Source organism: Medicago sativa, chromosome 4 (genome assembly GCF_051527215.1).
Source record: "Medicago sativa cultivar Bolivia chromosome 4, Bolivia_mono, whole genome shotgun sequence".
Taxonomy (NCBI): Eukaryota; Viridiplantae; Streptophyta; class Magnoliopsida; order Fabales; family Fabaceae; genus Medicago; species Medicago sativa.
Genome location: NC_140752.1, coordinates 84,188,383 through 84,203,663, shown reverse-complemented (window position 1 = coordinate 84,203,663; position 15,281 = coordinate 84,188,383). Strand labels below are relative to the sequence as shown.

At 39.7% G+C, this 15,281-nt stretch overlaps 1 protein-coding gene across 1 annotated transcript; it reads left to right on the top strand.

Annotated features, from left to right (window-relative positions):
• Positions 1-13,558: 13,558 nt before the first annotated feature.
• On the top strand, positions 13,559-14,272 carry LOC146932917 (uncharacterized). The gene has a single exon (XM_085707791.1). The coding sequence runs from the start codon at positions 13,559-13,561 to the stop codon at positions 14,270-14,272; it is 714 nt and encodes a 237-aa protein (XP_085563917.1).
• The last annotated feature ends 1,009 nt before the right edge of the window (positions 14,273-15,281 follow it).

The following is a 15,281-nucleotide window of genomic DNA, read 5'->3' as shown; positions in this document are numbered from 1 at the left end:
GATGACTGAAATTAGAAGTGTTACTACATGAATACTATAATGATGTTTTGTGCTATTTATATTGATGTAATTAATTCTTTATGTGAACGTTAACACATTCCAGTGTTGTTAATTGTTGTATGTTGCTGCTGTTTTCTGTTGTCGATTGTAGTGTCTTGAGGTTGCATGAGTCGGTCTATGTTGTTGGAATTTAAGAAGTTGTCCATGATTATGAGTCGTATGAGTTGTACACGTCGTTGTCTAAGTTGTTGGAAGTTGAGTTCATTGCATACTCATTAAAGTTGGGGGCTTTAGGCCCGGCAGCCATTGTGCTCATTAAAGTTGGGGGCTTTAGGCCCGGCAGCCATTGTGCTCATTAAAGTTGGGGGCTTTAGGCCCGGCAGCCTTTGTGCTCATTAAAGTTGGGGGCTTTAGGCCCGGCAGCCTTTGTGCTCACACGTTGAAGAGCCTTTTATGCTCATTTTGTTGTTGAATGGTACCACATGCATTTGCATATCAAGAAGTTTCAAGATGAGTCGTGTTGTTAAGTTGTTGTTGAGTTGATAGAGTTGCATGGTCAAGGATGAGTTGTGTCGTCAAGTTGAGTGTTAAGTTGATTATGATTTGTGATGAAAATTAGTAATGGTAATGATGATTGTATTTGCTATGTAATGAAAAATATGCTAATTGTTAATTGTTGATATGTTATTAATGTTTAAGTTGTTAAATGCATTTTATTGGATTATATGCTTAATGTATTGATTATGAAATCTCACCCCTTCTGCGTATATGTTGCCTCGACCGTGGGTAATGTGCAGGTAATAAAGATTAGAGGCGTTCATGAGTGGACTCTCAGTTGGTGTCTAGGTGCTCTGATACGTAACGGGATGGGGGATTGCTTTTACTTCTATTCCTTACGTGTCTCTTTTATGAACTAATTTATGAGATTATTCAATAAGGCCTGCGTGCCAAGACTTCTAAATGTTAAACTATTTTCCGCTGCAATAGTTTAAGATTTTTCATGATGTTGAATTTGAAGGATAATTATTATTATCCATTTTATGATTTAAAAGAAGTATGTGACATTCCGTTGTGATCAAAATACTCTGATTTTAAATGAAATTTTTATGTTGGGAAAACGGGGTGTTACAATTGGTATCAGAGCAGGTCGGTCCGTCCGGCCAAGTAGTTGAGTCGCGTAGTGTCATTTTACAGTTTTGTATTGTATTTAAGTTGTCCTGTTTGTTGTTTGTTGTTTAACCCTTAGTATGAACTGGTTGGAGTACAACCATGTTCGTATTAATTGTTTTAGTAAGTCGATGTACTCTTCTTCAGCCGAAGAAGAAAGTGGAGCAGAGTTTTTGTCTACTAAGCAGCTGAAGCAGTTAGCACGTGATGGAATTTTGATGTTTTCGTTGATGGCGTTGAAGGTGAGAAAAAACACAAGAAGGGGGGGGTTGAATTGTGTTTTTGGAAAATTCTTCGTTTCTCCTAAAAACTGAACACACTGATCAGAAGCTAAGTGAGACAGCTTCTGAAGTGATAATCAGAATCTAAATGCAGCGGAATAAATCAGAGAGAGAGAAGAAGAACGACACAAAGCAATTATACTGGTTCCTTCCACAATCCGGAAGTAGTCCAGTCCCCCTTGCACTTCCAAGGAGATTTCACTATGAGTAATATCTGATTACAAATGCTCAAGCACACATCATTTCTTTGAAATTGATTCAACTCTTCTTGCATAGCTAGGATCCATCCATCATCTGAAAGTGCTTCATCAACTGTTGTAGGTTCAATCATTGAGATTAGTTCAATCATTGACTCTTCTTGTCTGAAATGTGATCTTGTTCTTCTTGGACTATCTTTGTTTCCAATGATTAGCTCTTCAGGATGTGAAGACTTGTGTTTGAATGTGTTTCTGGGAGGATCTTCTTGATGTGAGCCATCTTGTGCTTCATCAGAAGCAGTTTCATCTTGCGCTTCTGATGTGGGTTCAGCTTCTGGACTATCTTCAGACTCAGCTGTCTGATCAGGTTCTGGAGTAGCTTCAGGAACCTGTATCTCTGCAAAACTTTCACCTTGCTTTGAAGTTTTATCTTCAAGCTCCTTGTCATCAAATTTAACGTGCATAGATTCTTCAACACAGAGTGTTTCTGAATTATACACTCTGTATGCCTTTGACCTTTCAGAGTAACCTAAAAAGATTCCTCTTTGGGCCTTGGCATCAAATTTCTTTAGGTAGAGCTTGTTGTTCAGAATGTAACAAGTACATCCAAATTGATGAAAGTAAGAGATATTGGGTTTTCTTCCTTTAAAGAGTTCATATGCTGTTTTCTCCAAAATAGGTCTAATATAGATCCTGTTTTGAACATAGCATGCTGTATTCACTGCTTCTGCCCAAAAATGTTTTGGTAAATTGTTTTCATGAATCATGGTTCTGGCCATTTCTTGTAAAGTTCTATTCTTTCTCTCTACAACCCCATTTTGTTGTGGTGTTCTAGGAGAAGAGAATTCATGGAAAATTCCATGTTTTTCACAAAAAGCTTCAAATGGCTCATTTTCAAATTCTCCACCATGATCACTTCTGACTTTCAAAATTTTTGACTCTTTTTCAGATTGAATTTGAGTGCAGAAGCTACTGAATACATCACACGCAACATCTTTACTCTTTATGAATTTCACCCAAGTCCATCTGCTGTAATCATCAACAATGACTAATCCATATCTACTTCCATATAAGGATGCAGTACTCACTGGTCCAAATAAATCAATATGGAGTAATTCTAAAGGTCTTGAGGTTGAGACAATGTCTTTGGTTTTAAAAGATGATTTCACAATTTTCCCTCTCTGACATGCACCACAAAGTGCATCTGAATGATAGTCAATGTCTGGTAGCCCTTTAACAAGTTGTAACTTACTAAGCTTAGAGATTAACCTCCAGTTAGCATGTCCCAACCTTCTGTGCCACATCCATTTCTTATCATTCACTGATAGTAGGCAAACCACCTTCTGATCAGCCAGTTCAGAAAAATTGATTTTATAGACATTGTCAACTCTCTTTCCTTTGAACACAATGGATTTGTCTTTCTTGTTGATTACTGTACAGTTGGGTTTTTCAAAAAGCACATCATAACCATTATCACAAAATTGACTTATGCTCAAAAGGTTATGTTCAAGACCATCTACCAACCATACATTATTAATTGAGGTAGAGGAATTACCAATAGTTCCTGTACCTATGATCCTGCCTGACTGGTTGCCTCCAAATTTCACATTTCCTCCCTCTTTCATTGTTAGGCTGAGGAACATGGACTTGTCTCCTGTCATGTGTCTTGAGCAACCGCTGTCTAGGTACCATGATCTTTGCTTTGGCACTGCTCTTAGACATACCTGCATCATTGACATTTTTAGATTTAGGTACCCATTGTTCTATGGGTCCTGGAAGGTTAGTACTTAAGGCTTTACTCTTCACTTCTTGTACCTTGTGCTGTGAGTTGGGTTGCTTCTGATTAACCATCACCTTAGGTTTTGGTACTTCAGAAGCAGCAACTGTCTTCTTCTGAAACTTAGACTTCAGAACCCCAGATTTTGGTTTCACCAGACTCTGAGGAATAGGTTCTGATCTTTTCAGGATCCTAACCTTTGAAGTTTTGGAATCAGATTTGATCATAGCCTTTGACTTAGAGTTCTTTGGCTTTGAAGTAATCTTAGCCTTAAAACTGGAAGCTTCAGGTTCTGATTGAACAACAGTTTCCAACTCAGCCCCTTCTGGTACAAAGAATGTTTTCAGACCTTCCTTGATGCATTCACAACAAGACTTTAGATTGGTTTTCTCCAGTTTCACTTCTGGAAAACCAATTCCTCTGCCATTGTTCTTGTAAATGCTATAAATCATAGAAGCCACTCTGCTTCTGTCAATGCCAGATATAATGAAGTCTTCAAGAGCAATTTCATGATTACTTAAAGGTTTTTCATTACACTTTTCTTGTAGCTTCTGACATAAGAACCTGAGCTGGTCTTCATATGTTTTACACATGAAGTCAAAGCCCCTAAGTCCCTGTTCAGAAGCTTTCAGATCCAATAGAGTTGATTTTTGCTGTTGTACCAAATCAGCATATTTTTCTTTTAAATCCTTCAACTCATTGGTTCTTACTTCAAAATGTGTAAGAAGTTCTTTAAGTGACTCAACAAGTTCATCTCTGGGAATTTTGGAATATACCTCATTTTCATCTTCTGAGTCTGAATCTGATCCAGCTTCTGAAGTTGCTGTTGCTACCAACCCAACAGCTACCTTTGCATCTTCATCAGCTTCCTCTTTATCAGATCCAGATTCACTACCCAAATCATCCCAGGTTGCCATTAAACTCTGCTTAATCTGCTTCATGAGTTTGCTTGGTTTGAAGGTAGACCTCTTTGACTTGTCCTTTGACTTTTCTCTTTGAAGATCAGGGCATTCAGCAATGAAGTGACCTGGCTTCTTACAGTTGAAGCATCCCTTCTGATCTTCTTTCCTTGAGCTTCTGGAGTTACCCCTTCTGGAGAGAAACTTTCTGTTCTTCTTGGCCAGATATTGAAGTCTGTTTGAGAGCATGGCCATTTCTGCAGCATCTGGTTCAGAATCTGAACTTGACTGTTCTTCCTCTTCAGATTCAACCACTTTGAGAGCTTTTGATGACTTGCCTTTGGATGGAAGAGCTATTGATTTACTCTTCTTAGTAGACTCATGTTCATTAAGACTTAACTCATGAACTTTGAGAGAACTAACAAGATCTTCGACACTTAAAGTGTTTAAATCTTTAGCTTCCTCAATGGCAGTCACTTTTGGTCTCCATCTGGCAGGTAAGCTTCTGAGTATCTTGCTTACATGATCAGAAGCAACATAGCTCTTCTTTAGAATCTGTAGACCAGAAACTAAGGTTTGAAACCTTGAGTACATCTCCTCAATAGTTTCATCATCCTTCATTTTGAATAACTCATACTGATGTACAAGCAGGAGAGCCTTTGCTTCTTTGACCTTCTTGCTCCCTTCATAATTTGAACAGAGAGAAGCAAACATAGCTTTAGCAGTGGATTTGTCACTCATCTTCATGTATTCTGCTTTGGGTATGGCAGTGACAAGAGCTCCTCTGATAATATGATGCTTCTTGTAAAGTTTCCTCAGTTCTGGAGTATGTTTCTTTCTATCCACAGCAGCTCCTTCTTCATCAAGGACTAAACTACCAACGCCGTCTTCCAGAATATCCCACAATTCTTCATCTAGGCTCATGATGTAACTGTAAAAATTGGTCTTCCACCAAGAGAACTCTTCAGCATCTCCATTGAACTTTGGAATTTTTCCAACACTGGTTTTCTTACTATCACTATAATCATGTGAGACATTTTTATAGCTAGTATCACCATCAGGAGGAGGAGTAGTCATGTTTTTCTCAGATCTTTGACTGTTGCACGGTTAAGTGATACACAACAGACCAAGGCTCTAGATACCAATTGAAGGTGAGAAAAAACACAAGAAGGGGGGGGTTGAATTGTGTTTTTGGAAAATTCTTCGTTTCTCCTAAAAACTGAACACACTGATCAGAAGCTAAGTGAGACAGCTTCTGAAGTGATAATCAGAATCTAAATGCAGCGGAATAAATCAGAGAGAGAGAAGAAGAACGACACAAAGCAATTATACTGGTTCCTTCCACAATCCGGAAGTAGTCCAGTCCCCCTTGCACTTCCAAGGAGATTTCACTATGAGTAATATCTGATTACAAATGCTCAAGCACACAAGCAAGAGACTTCCAATGCTCAAGCACACAAGCAAGAGACTTCCAATGCTCAAGCACACAAGCAAGAGACTTCCTTTGCTCAAGAACACAATCAAGAGACTTCCTGCTCAAGCACAACTGCAAGAGACTTCCTAACTAAACAAAATTACACAGAAAATTGTTTAAGGTTGAACACTTGATATACAATCAGAGGTGCTCACAATACAAATCAGATACAGACTCAATGGACTTAAGAATTTCTAAGATATGACTTTGAGACACAGAAATTCTAAGTGAATGCAGAACAATTTCAGCAGAGGTTTGGTACTTGTGAAAATCTTTGTGAGTCTTTCGTTCAGCGTTCTTGCATTACCAATTCTCTAGGTCTTCACTCCTTTATATAGAGGTGTGAAAGAGACGTTGTGAAATTGCCAGCACACCAAAGAGTCGTTGTTGAAGCTTGATCTTTCACCAATGATCTTTTGCCTGATTTGGTTGTTGTCCTATGAAGAACCAATTTGAAATCCATTCCTTATCCAAAGGAACATCTATGCAGGCGAGACCGTATTCTGGAGCTGTTTTCTTGTCTTGAAGTGCAGACACAAAACAGAGTAGTGGAGAACGTGGTTGTACAATTCGTACAAAGTACAATGTCAACGCTTTCGTCCAAATTGCAAACACATGCCTTCAAACACCTTTGAAATGACCGTTGCAAACTCCACTAATCCTTTGTTTGTGTTTTCGAATCCAATAGACAGCTTTTGCATTGATGATTCTTCAATTCTTGATTCTTTGCAAATCCAGTTGATATTCAGCTTCTGGTGAAATGGCTTCTGATGAGGCAGCTTCTGATGATGCAGCTTCTGATGAGATGACTTCTGCAGCTTCTGATGATGCGGCTTCTGATACTGTGGCTTCTGGACCTCTTGTCTTCAGAAACACTATTCTTCAGGAGCAGCTAACTTCAGGAGCGGCTTGACTTCAGGAGCGCTTTTTCTTCAGGAGCAGCTTGACTTCAGGAGCGCTTAAGCTTCAAATTTTTGTTGTTTCCATAGCTCTTTATTTGCTCATTTAGAACCAATGATGATGTAACTTTATAATTATGGTCCTGTACACTTGAACAAATATTAGCTAGTCCAATTTACAATTTTTAATACCTTGTTATCATCAAAACTCTTTAAGGTTTATTGTTAAACACATTTTGTTCCAACAGGCGTCACTATCTATTGAGAATTAAGCAGTGAGTGATAAGTTGCAAATTGTGTGAGGATTTCCCGAAGTTTTCCTGAAGAGATTGTTGGTTGATCTTACCGGCACATTAGGAAGTGTCTGCCGCCGGAGAGAGGTCGAATTTTCTATTGATCTTGTTCCGGGAACAAAGCCCGTGTCAATGACACCTTATCGTATGTCAGCTTCTGAGTTGGCTGAGTTGAAGAAACAGTTGGAAGATTTGATGGATAAAAAGTTTATTAGACCAAGTGTTTCACCTTGGGGAGCGCCATTGTTGATAGTAAGGAAGAAAGATGATAGTATGAGGTTGTGCAATGATTTCCGACAATTGAACAAAGTAACTATAAAGAATAGGTATCCACTTCCTAGAATTGATGACTTGATGGATCAGTTAGTGGATGCACGTGTATTCAGCAAGATTGACTTGAGGTCGGGTTATCACCAGATTAAAGTAAAAGATGAAGATAAGCAGAAGACGGCTTCTAGGACACGATATGGACATTATGAATATAAGGTGATGCCTTTTGGTGTTAGTAATGTGCCTAGTGTGTTTATGAATCACATTTTTCATGCATTTTTGGATAGCTTCGTGGTTGTGTTCATCGATGATATGTTGATTTACTTTAAGACAGAAGAAGAACATGCGGAACATTTGAAGATTGTCTTGCTAGTGCTGAAAGAGAAGAAGTTGTATGCTAAATTGTCTAAGTGTGAATTCTGGTTGAATGAAGTAAGTTTTCTTGGCCATGTTATTTCTGGTAGTGGTATTGCGGTCGATCAGTCTAAAGTTGAAGCAGTATCACAATGGGAGACTCCTAAGTCGGTTACAGAGATTAGAAGCTTTTTGGGTTTGGCAGGATACTATCGAAGATTTATAGAAGGATTTTCTAAGTTGACACTTCCGTTAACACAGTTGACGTGTAAAGGTAAAACCTTTGTGTGGGATGTTCATTGTGAGAACAGTTTTAATGAATTGAAAAAGCGTTTGACGACGGCTCCAGTTTTGATTTTGCCAAAACCTGATGAACCTTTTGCGGTGTATTGTGATGCGTCCAAATTGGGCTTAGGCGGAGTGCTTATGCAAGATGGTAAAGTTGTTGCTTATGCATCAAGACAGTTGAGAACTCATGAACGAAACTATCCTACTCATGACCTTGAATTAGCTGCAGTCGTATTTGTCCTTAAGATTTGGAGACACTACTTGTATGGTTCGAGATTCGAGGTGTTTAGTGATCACAAGAGCTTGAAGTATTTGTTTGATCAGAAAGAATTGAATATGCGACAGCGACGGTGGCTCGAATTGTTGAAGGATTATGACTTTAGTTTGAATTACCATCCGGGTAAAGCTAATGTTGTTGCGGATGCCTTAAGTAGGAAGAGTTTACATATGTCTGCTATGATGGTGAAGGAATTTGAGTTACTTGAACAGTTTAGAGATATGAGCTTAGTTTGTGAAATGTCGTCTCGGAGCGTTAAGTTAGGAATGCTGAAAATTGATAACGATTTCTTGAAAAGTATTAGAGATGCACAGAAGGTTGATGTTAAGTTTGTGGACTTGTTGGTTGCTAGTAATCAAACTGAAGATGGTGACTTTAAAGTCGATGATCAAGGTGTGTTGAGGTTCCGAGGTAGGATTTGTATTCCAGACAATGATGAGATAAAAAGGATGATTCTGGAAGAGAGTCATAGGAGTAGCTTGAGCATTCATCCGGGAGCTACAAAGATGTATCATGATTTAAAGAAGCTGTTTTGGTGGTCAGGATTGAAACGTGATGTGGCACAATTTGTGTACTCTTGTTTGATTTGTCAGAAGTCGAAGGTAGAGCATCAGAAACCTGCTGGGTTGATGACACCGTTAGATGTACCAGAATGGAAATGGGATAGTATATCCATGGATTTTGTGACAAGTTTGCCGAATACTCCTAAGGGAAATGACGCTATTTGGGTGATTGTTGACAGATTGACGAAGTCGGCACATTTCCTTCCGATTAATATTAGTTTTCCTGTGGCTCAGTTGGCAGAGATTTATATTCGAGACATAGTGAAATTGCATGGTGTTCCTTCAAGCATCGTGTCAGATAGAGATCCACGATTTACTTCTAGATTTTGGAAGAGTTTGCAAGAGGCTTTAGGTTCTAAGTTGAGATTGAGTTCGGCTTATCATCCTCAGACAGATGGTCAGTCGGAAAGAACGATTCAGTCACTTGAGGATTTGTTGAGAGTATGTGTGCTTGAGCAAGGTGGAACTTGGGATAGTCATCTTCCGTTGATAGAGTTCACTTATAACAATAGCTATCATTCCAGTATTGGGATGGCACCTTTCGAGGCTTTATATGGTCGGAGGTGTAGGACTCCGTTGTGTTGGTTTGAGACAGGTGAAAGTGTGGTTCTAGGACCAGAAATTGTTCAACAGACTACCGAGAAGGTGAAAATGATTCAAGAGAAGATGAAAGCGTCGCAGAGTCGACAGAAGAGTTACCATGATAAGCGTAAGAAAGACCTTGAGTTTCAAGAGGGAGACCATGTGTTCTTGAGGGTTACTCCAACGACCGGGGTTGGCCGTGCATTGAAGTCAAAGAAGTTGACTCCAAAGTTTATTGGTCCTTATCAGATATCAGAGAGAATTGGCACGGTGGCTTACAGAGTTGGCTTACCACCGCATTTATCAAATTTGCATGATGTATTCCATGTGTCGCAATTGAGGAAGTATGTTACAGACCCGTCCCATGTGATTCAGAGTGATGATGTGCAAGTTAGAGACAACCTTACGGTAGAGACCTTACCCTTGAGGATTGATGATCGCAAGATGAAGACGTTGAGAGGCAAGGAGATTCCTCTAGTGAGAGTTGTTTGGAGTGGAACGACTGGTGAAAGCCTGACATGGGAGCTAGAGAGTAAGATGATGGAGTCTTATCCAGAGTTGTTTTCTTGAGGTAAATTTTCGAGGACGAAAATTCTATAAGTTGGGGAGAGTTGTAACGCCCGTCTTAACTATTGAATTAATTTGATGAAGTTTAGAATATATTTATAAATATATGCTTATATGATTTATGATTTGAGTAATTTATATGATTTATGATTTGAGTAAGTTATATGATTTATGAATGAATTATGTGGAGTATTTGATGTTGTGAAGTTGTTATGTTGGTGTGACTTATTTTATTATTAAATAAAATAAGATATTAGAAATAAAATAAAAATATTAGAAGTTGGGCTGTGAGGTGGAAAGAGTAAGTTTATAGGTGAGATGAGTAATAAGAGTAAATAAATAATACAGACATAAGTGAGAAACGTTTTTACGGGAAACGCTTTTGGAGAAAAGAGAGAAAGAGTCAGAAGAGGAGAACCAGAGGGAGAGGCTATCGATTCTGCAATTACAAGGTAAGGGTGAGACTAATTCTCAATATTATTAAGAGTATGATTCTATAGGATGAATTTAGCATGATTAGATTAAGTTTTGGTGAGAATTGGGAATTAGGTTTAAGACCGAATTTGATGATTGATTCATGAAAAGATGTTAGGTTGATGTTAAATTAGTGTACAGAACTTAGATACACCATAAGATGATAATTAGATGTTGAATTGAGGATAGAATTAGGAGATTAAGTGAAAAGTTGGAATTTTTAGGTTTCTGGCCGTACTGACATTCATCGCTCGCACCTGCGAGCAAGAACACTCGCATCTGCGAGCTAGAACCCAGAACTCGCAACTGCGAGCAACACAACTCGCAACTGCGAGTGCCATGTGAGCTCGCAACTGCGAGCAGAATAACTCGCCACTGCGAGTAAATACGTAGGAACCCAGAATGCACACTTTGCTCGCCATTGCGAGTGAAGTTACTCGCCACTGCGAGTTAGGCTGTTAGTTGCCCAAAATTGTCCCGATGCGATCCTTTCGCACGTGTAGTCTTGAGATGACCTTAGAAGTAAGATAGAGAGCTGTTAGGATGCTTTCATAAGCTCCAGAAGTCTGTTATGATGACTGAAATTAGAAGTGTTACTACATGAATACTATAATGATGTTTTGTGCTATTTATATTGATGTAATTAATTCTTTATGTGAACGTTAACACATTCCAGTGTTGTTAATTGTTGTATGTTGCTGCTGTTTTCTGTTGTCGATTGTAGTGTCTTGAGGTTGCATGAGTCGGTCTATGTTGTTGGAATTTAAGAAGTTGTCCATGATTATGAGTCGTATGAGTTGTACACGTCGTTGTCTAAGTTGTTGGAAGTTGAGTTCATTGCATACTCATTAAAGTTGGGGGCTTTAGGCCCGGCAGCCATTGTGCTCATTAAAGTTGGGGGCTTTAGGCCCGGCAGCCTTTGTGCTCATTAAAGTTGGGGGCTTTAGGCCCGGCAGCCTTTGTGCTCACACGTTGAAGAGCCTTTTATGCTCATTTTGTTGTTGAATGGTACCACATGCATTTGCATATCAAGAAGTTTCAAGATGAGTCGTGTTGTTAAGTTGTTGTTGAGTTGATAGAGTTGCATGGTCAAGGATGAGTTGTGTCGTCAAGTTGAGTGTTAAGTTGATTATGATTTGTGATGAAAATTAGTAATGGTAATGATGATTGTATTTGCTATGTAATGAAAAATATGCTAATTGTTAATTGTTGATATGTTATTAATGTTTAAGTTGTTAAATGCATTTTATTGGATTATATGCTTAATGTATTGATTATGAAATCTCACCCCTTCTGCGTATATGTTGCCTCGACCGTGGGTAATGTGCAGGTAATAAAGATTAGAGGCGTTCATGAGTGGACTCTCAGTTGGTGTCTAGGTGCTCTGATACGTAACGGGATGGGGGATTGCTTTTACTTCTATTCCTTACGTGTCTCTTTTATGAACTAATTTATGAGATTATTCAATAAGGCCTGCGTGCCAAGACTTCTAAATGTTAAACTATTTTCCGCTGCAATAGTTTAAGATTTTTCATGATGTTGAATTTGAAGGATAATTATTATTATCCATTTTATGATTTAAAAGAAGTATGTGACATTCCGTTGTGATCAAAATACTCTGATTTTAAATGAAATTTTTATGTTGGGAAAACGGGGTGTTACAGCCGCCGCACCTTGGGCTGAATCCATCTCAGTGAGAAGTTGATCCATATCTGATCCATGATCTAGATGCTTCTTTACAGTCTTTTTATACCGTCTCTGTTCCTGTATTCTGATCATCACATCCAAACCCTAGTCTCCTTGAGTCTGTACGTGTTTACAGTTTCTAAGTTGAGTCCACTTATTTTCTTCGTGCTTCCTTCATCGTTTCCTTTCTGCAAGCTATTCCCATGGATCCCACAAATCTTAACCTTGCTGGTCTGACTTTGTCTGAAGAGGGTCTAACCCTAAACCTTGACACCGAGTCTGAAAATACTGCTATCCTTGAACACTGTTTGATAGGTCGAGTCCTTGCTGATCGTGAAATCCAGTTTGCCTATTTCAGCGAACGCATGTCGCGTGCCTGGAAGCCAGTCAAAAGGGTTACGATCACAAAATCTGTTGGTGATCGCTTCTTGTTTCAATTTCACCACAAGGTGGATGCGTCTCGTGTCCTTGATGAAGGTCCGTGGTTGTATGATAATTTTCATATTGCTATGGATCGAATCAACCCTGGTGTGGTTCCTAGTTTTGTGTCCTTGAATCACATCGATTTTTGGGTGCAAGTCCATGGTCTTCCATTTGGTTTCATCCAACCCAAAGTAGGTCAAGGGATAGGAAGTTTTCTAGGTACTCTTAAGGCATACGATGGTCGTAACACAATCCACAGTGCCTATATGCGCCTCAGAGTGGCTATTGATGTCACGGTTCCTTTGAAAAAAGAATGGCGTGTTCGTGCTAGTAACGGTGCTTTTGTGACAGTTAATTTTAAATATGAGAAATTGGGTGTTTTTTGTCACAGGTGCGGCTTGCTTGGTCATACGGACAAGGTGTGTCCGGAGCTGTATGAATTGGACTCTGATGATGGTGTTAGAAATTGGGGAGCTGACCTTAAGCCGGTTTCACACAAGATTGGTACTGCCGCAACCAATCGCTGGCTTCAAGACCCCATCCCTGCCTCTGTGCCACGCCAAACCAATGCTGCTGGTGGCGCAAATGATGTTCCTGTTGGCTGCGATATACCTGCTGCTGGTACCGGAACTCCGACATCCTTCAATGATCGTATGCTTGCCTTCCAGAACCAACTCACTGCTATGAAACAGGATGTTATCGCTGCCCAAAATGCAGCATATGCTAAAAAAGGTAACGGTTCTAATTCTGCTTGCAAAGTGCAGCTTCTGGCCTCTTCCTCTACAGGTAATTCGGCCTCTAATATGCTGCCAGACCGTCCTATAGTGCTCGGGCTACCTGCTGTTCCATTTGAGACTGAAAATAACGAAGAAGTGCATAAGGACATTGGCTCGGATTTGAAGAAGAGGAAGCGCATGTTCAACCTTCAGAATGGAGAATCATTTACTGCTGATGGGGATATGGGAAACAATGTAATAGGCACAAATGTTAGTCATGGGGGGGATGCTGAAATGAATGTATTTTCTAATCCTTTTTTTGATGAGCAAGATGTAATGGCAGGTCCTGATGATCAGGCCTGCCTAGGCAAATGAGTTTAGTGGCATGGAATTGCCGGGGTGTAGGTAGCCCGAGTGCAATTCCAGACCTTAAGTACCTAGTTCGGCACTTCAATCCGGACCTTTTATTCCTTAGTGAGACTCTAGCTCACAGAAATAAAATTGAAGAACTTCGTTGTTTGCTTGGTTACGATTCTTGTTTTCATGTAGACCGCACCGGTAGAGCCGGGGGTTTAGCTTTATTTTGGAAAAATTCATTGAATTGTCAACTTATTAATTTTTCAAGTAATCATATTACCGTTGAACTTGTAAATAATACTCTTGGCACTTGGCGTCTTACCGGCTATTATGGCTATCCTAATGGAGGTCGTAGAACAGCCGCTTGGAATTTTCTCCGACAACTTTCCACTCAATTTCCAGGCCCGTGGTGTATATTTGGTGATTTTAACGACATCTTGGACACCAGTGAGAAAAGGGGGCGCACCATGCGCTCTCCATGGCTTATAAACGGATTTCGTCGAGCTGTTCTTGATTCAGGTTTATCTGACGTCCCGATTGAAGGATATCCCTATACTTGGTTTAAAAGTCTTGGCACCCCGCGTGCGGTGGAAGAAAGGTTAGATCGCGCACTTGCTAATGATTTATGGTTTAATATGTTTCCAAATGCTATTGTTGAGACTCTTGTGGCACCTACTTCTGATCATTATCCTATACTTGTCAGTGTTGCGCCTACACCTCGGCCTTAAGTTCATAAACAACATTTTCGCTATGAGAATGCGTGGCAACTTGAACCGGGGTTTAAGGAGCTAGTTACTAACTCATGGCAGGACCATTCAGCAAGCACTCTTATGCCAAAATTATCCTTATGTGCGGACGATATGTGGGAGTGGAAGAGGCATCATTGTAATAAAATAAAAAGGGATATCGAAGATTGTCGCAAGGAAATGCAAGACATTCGGCTGCATGTTACCGGGGAGGATCAAAATCGCATGCTTGAGCTTCGAAAAAGAATGCAACGGCTGCTGGCCCAAGATGATGCTTATTGGCGTCAACGCGCTAAAACTCATTGGTACAAAGATGGAGACAGAAATACAAAGTTTTTTCATGCTTCGGCAACAACCCGGAAAAAGGTAAACCGCATAACTTCTCTTGATGATGATGTAGGTAACAAAGTTACCAATGAACACGGCATGCAAGAAGTAGCACGTCATTATTTTGTCAATATATTCCAACAACAAAATAGTGAATTTTCTTCTGTACTTGACGTTGTTTCTCCGTCAATTTCTGATATTGATAACGATACACTCACCGCACCTTTTACCAAGGCCGAATTTCGAGCTGCTACTTTCTCTATGCATCCGGACAAATGTTCCGGCCCCGATGGATATAGCCCGGGGTTCTACCAACAATTTTGGAATATATGTGGTGATGATATTTTCAAGGAATGTTGTGAATGGTTAGATACAGGACAATTTCCACCAGATTTAAATTTTACTAACATTGCACTTATTCCTAAAGGTTCCTCGCAGGTTAGCATGAAAGATTGGCGACCCATAGCACTATGCAATGTGCTATATAAAATTATATCTAAAGTTCTAGCAAACAGGTTGAAGAACGTATTGTCTAAATGCATCTCCGACAACCAATCTGCTTTTGTTCCTGGTCGCTCCATTCTAGATAATGCTATGGTTGCAATCGAAGTTCTCCACTTCATGAAAGCCAAGACACGTGGGGAGGATAGGTATGTGGCTCTCA

What these genes read in the sequence shown, in the direction of transcription:
- LOC146932917 (XM_085707791.1), top strand. Translation starts at nt 13,559, where the DNA reads ATGAGTTTAGTGGCATGGAATTGCCGGGGTGTAGGTAGCCCGAGTGCA.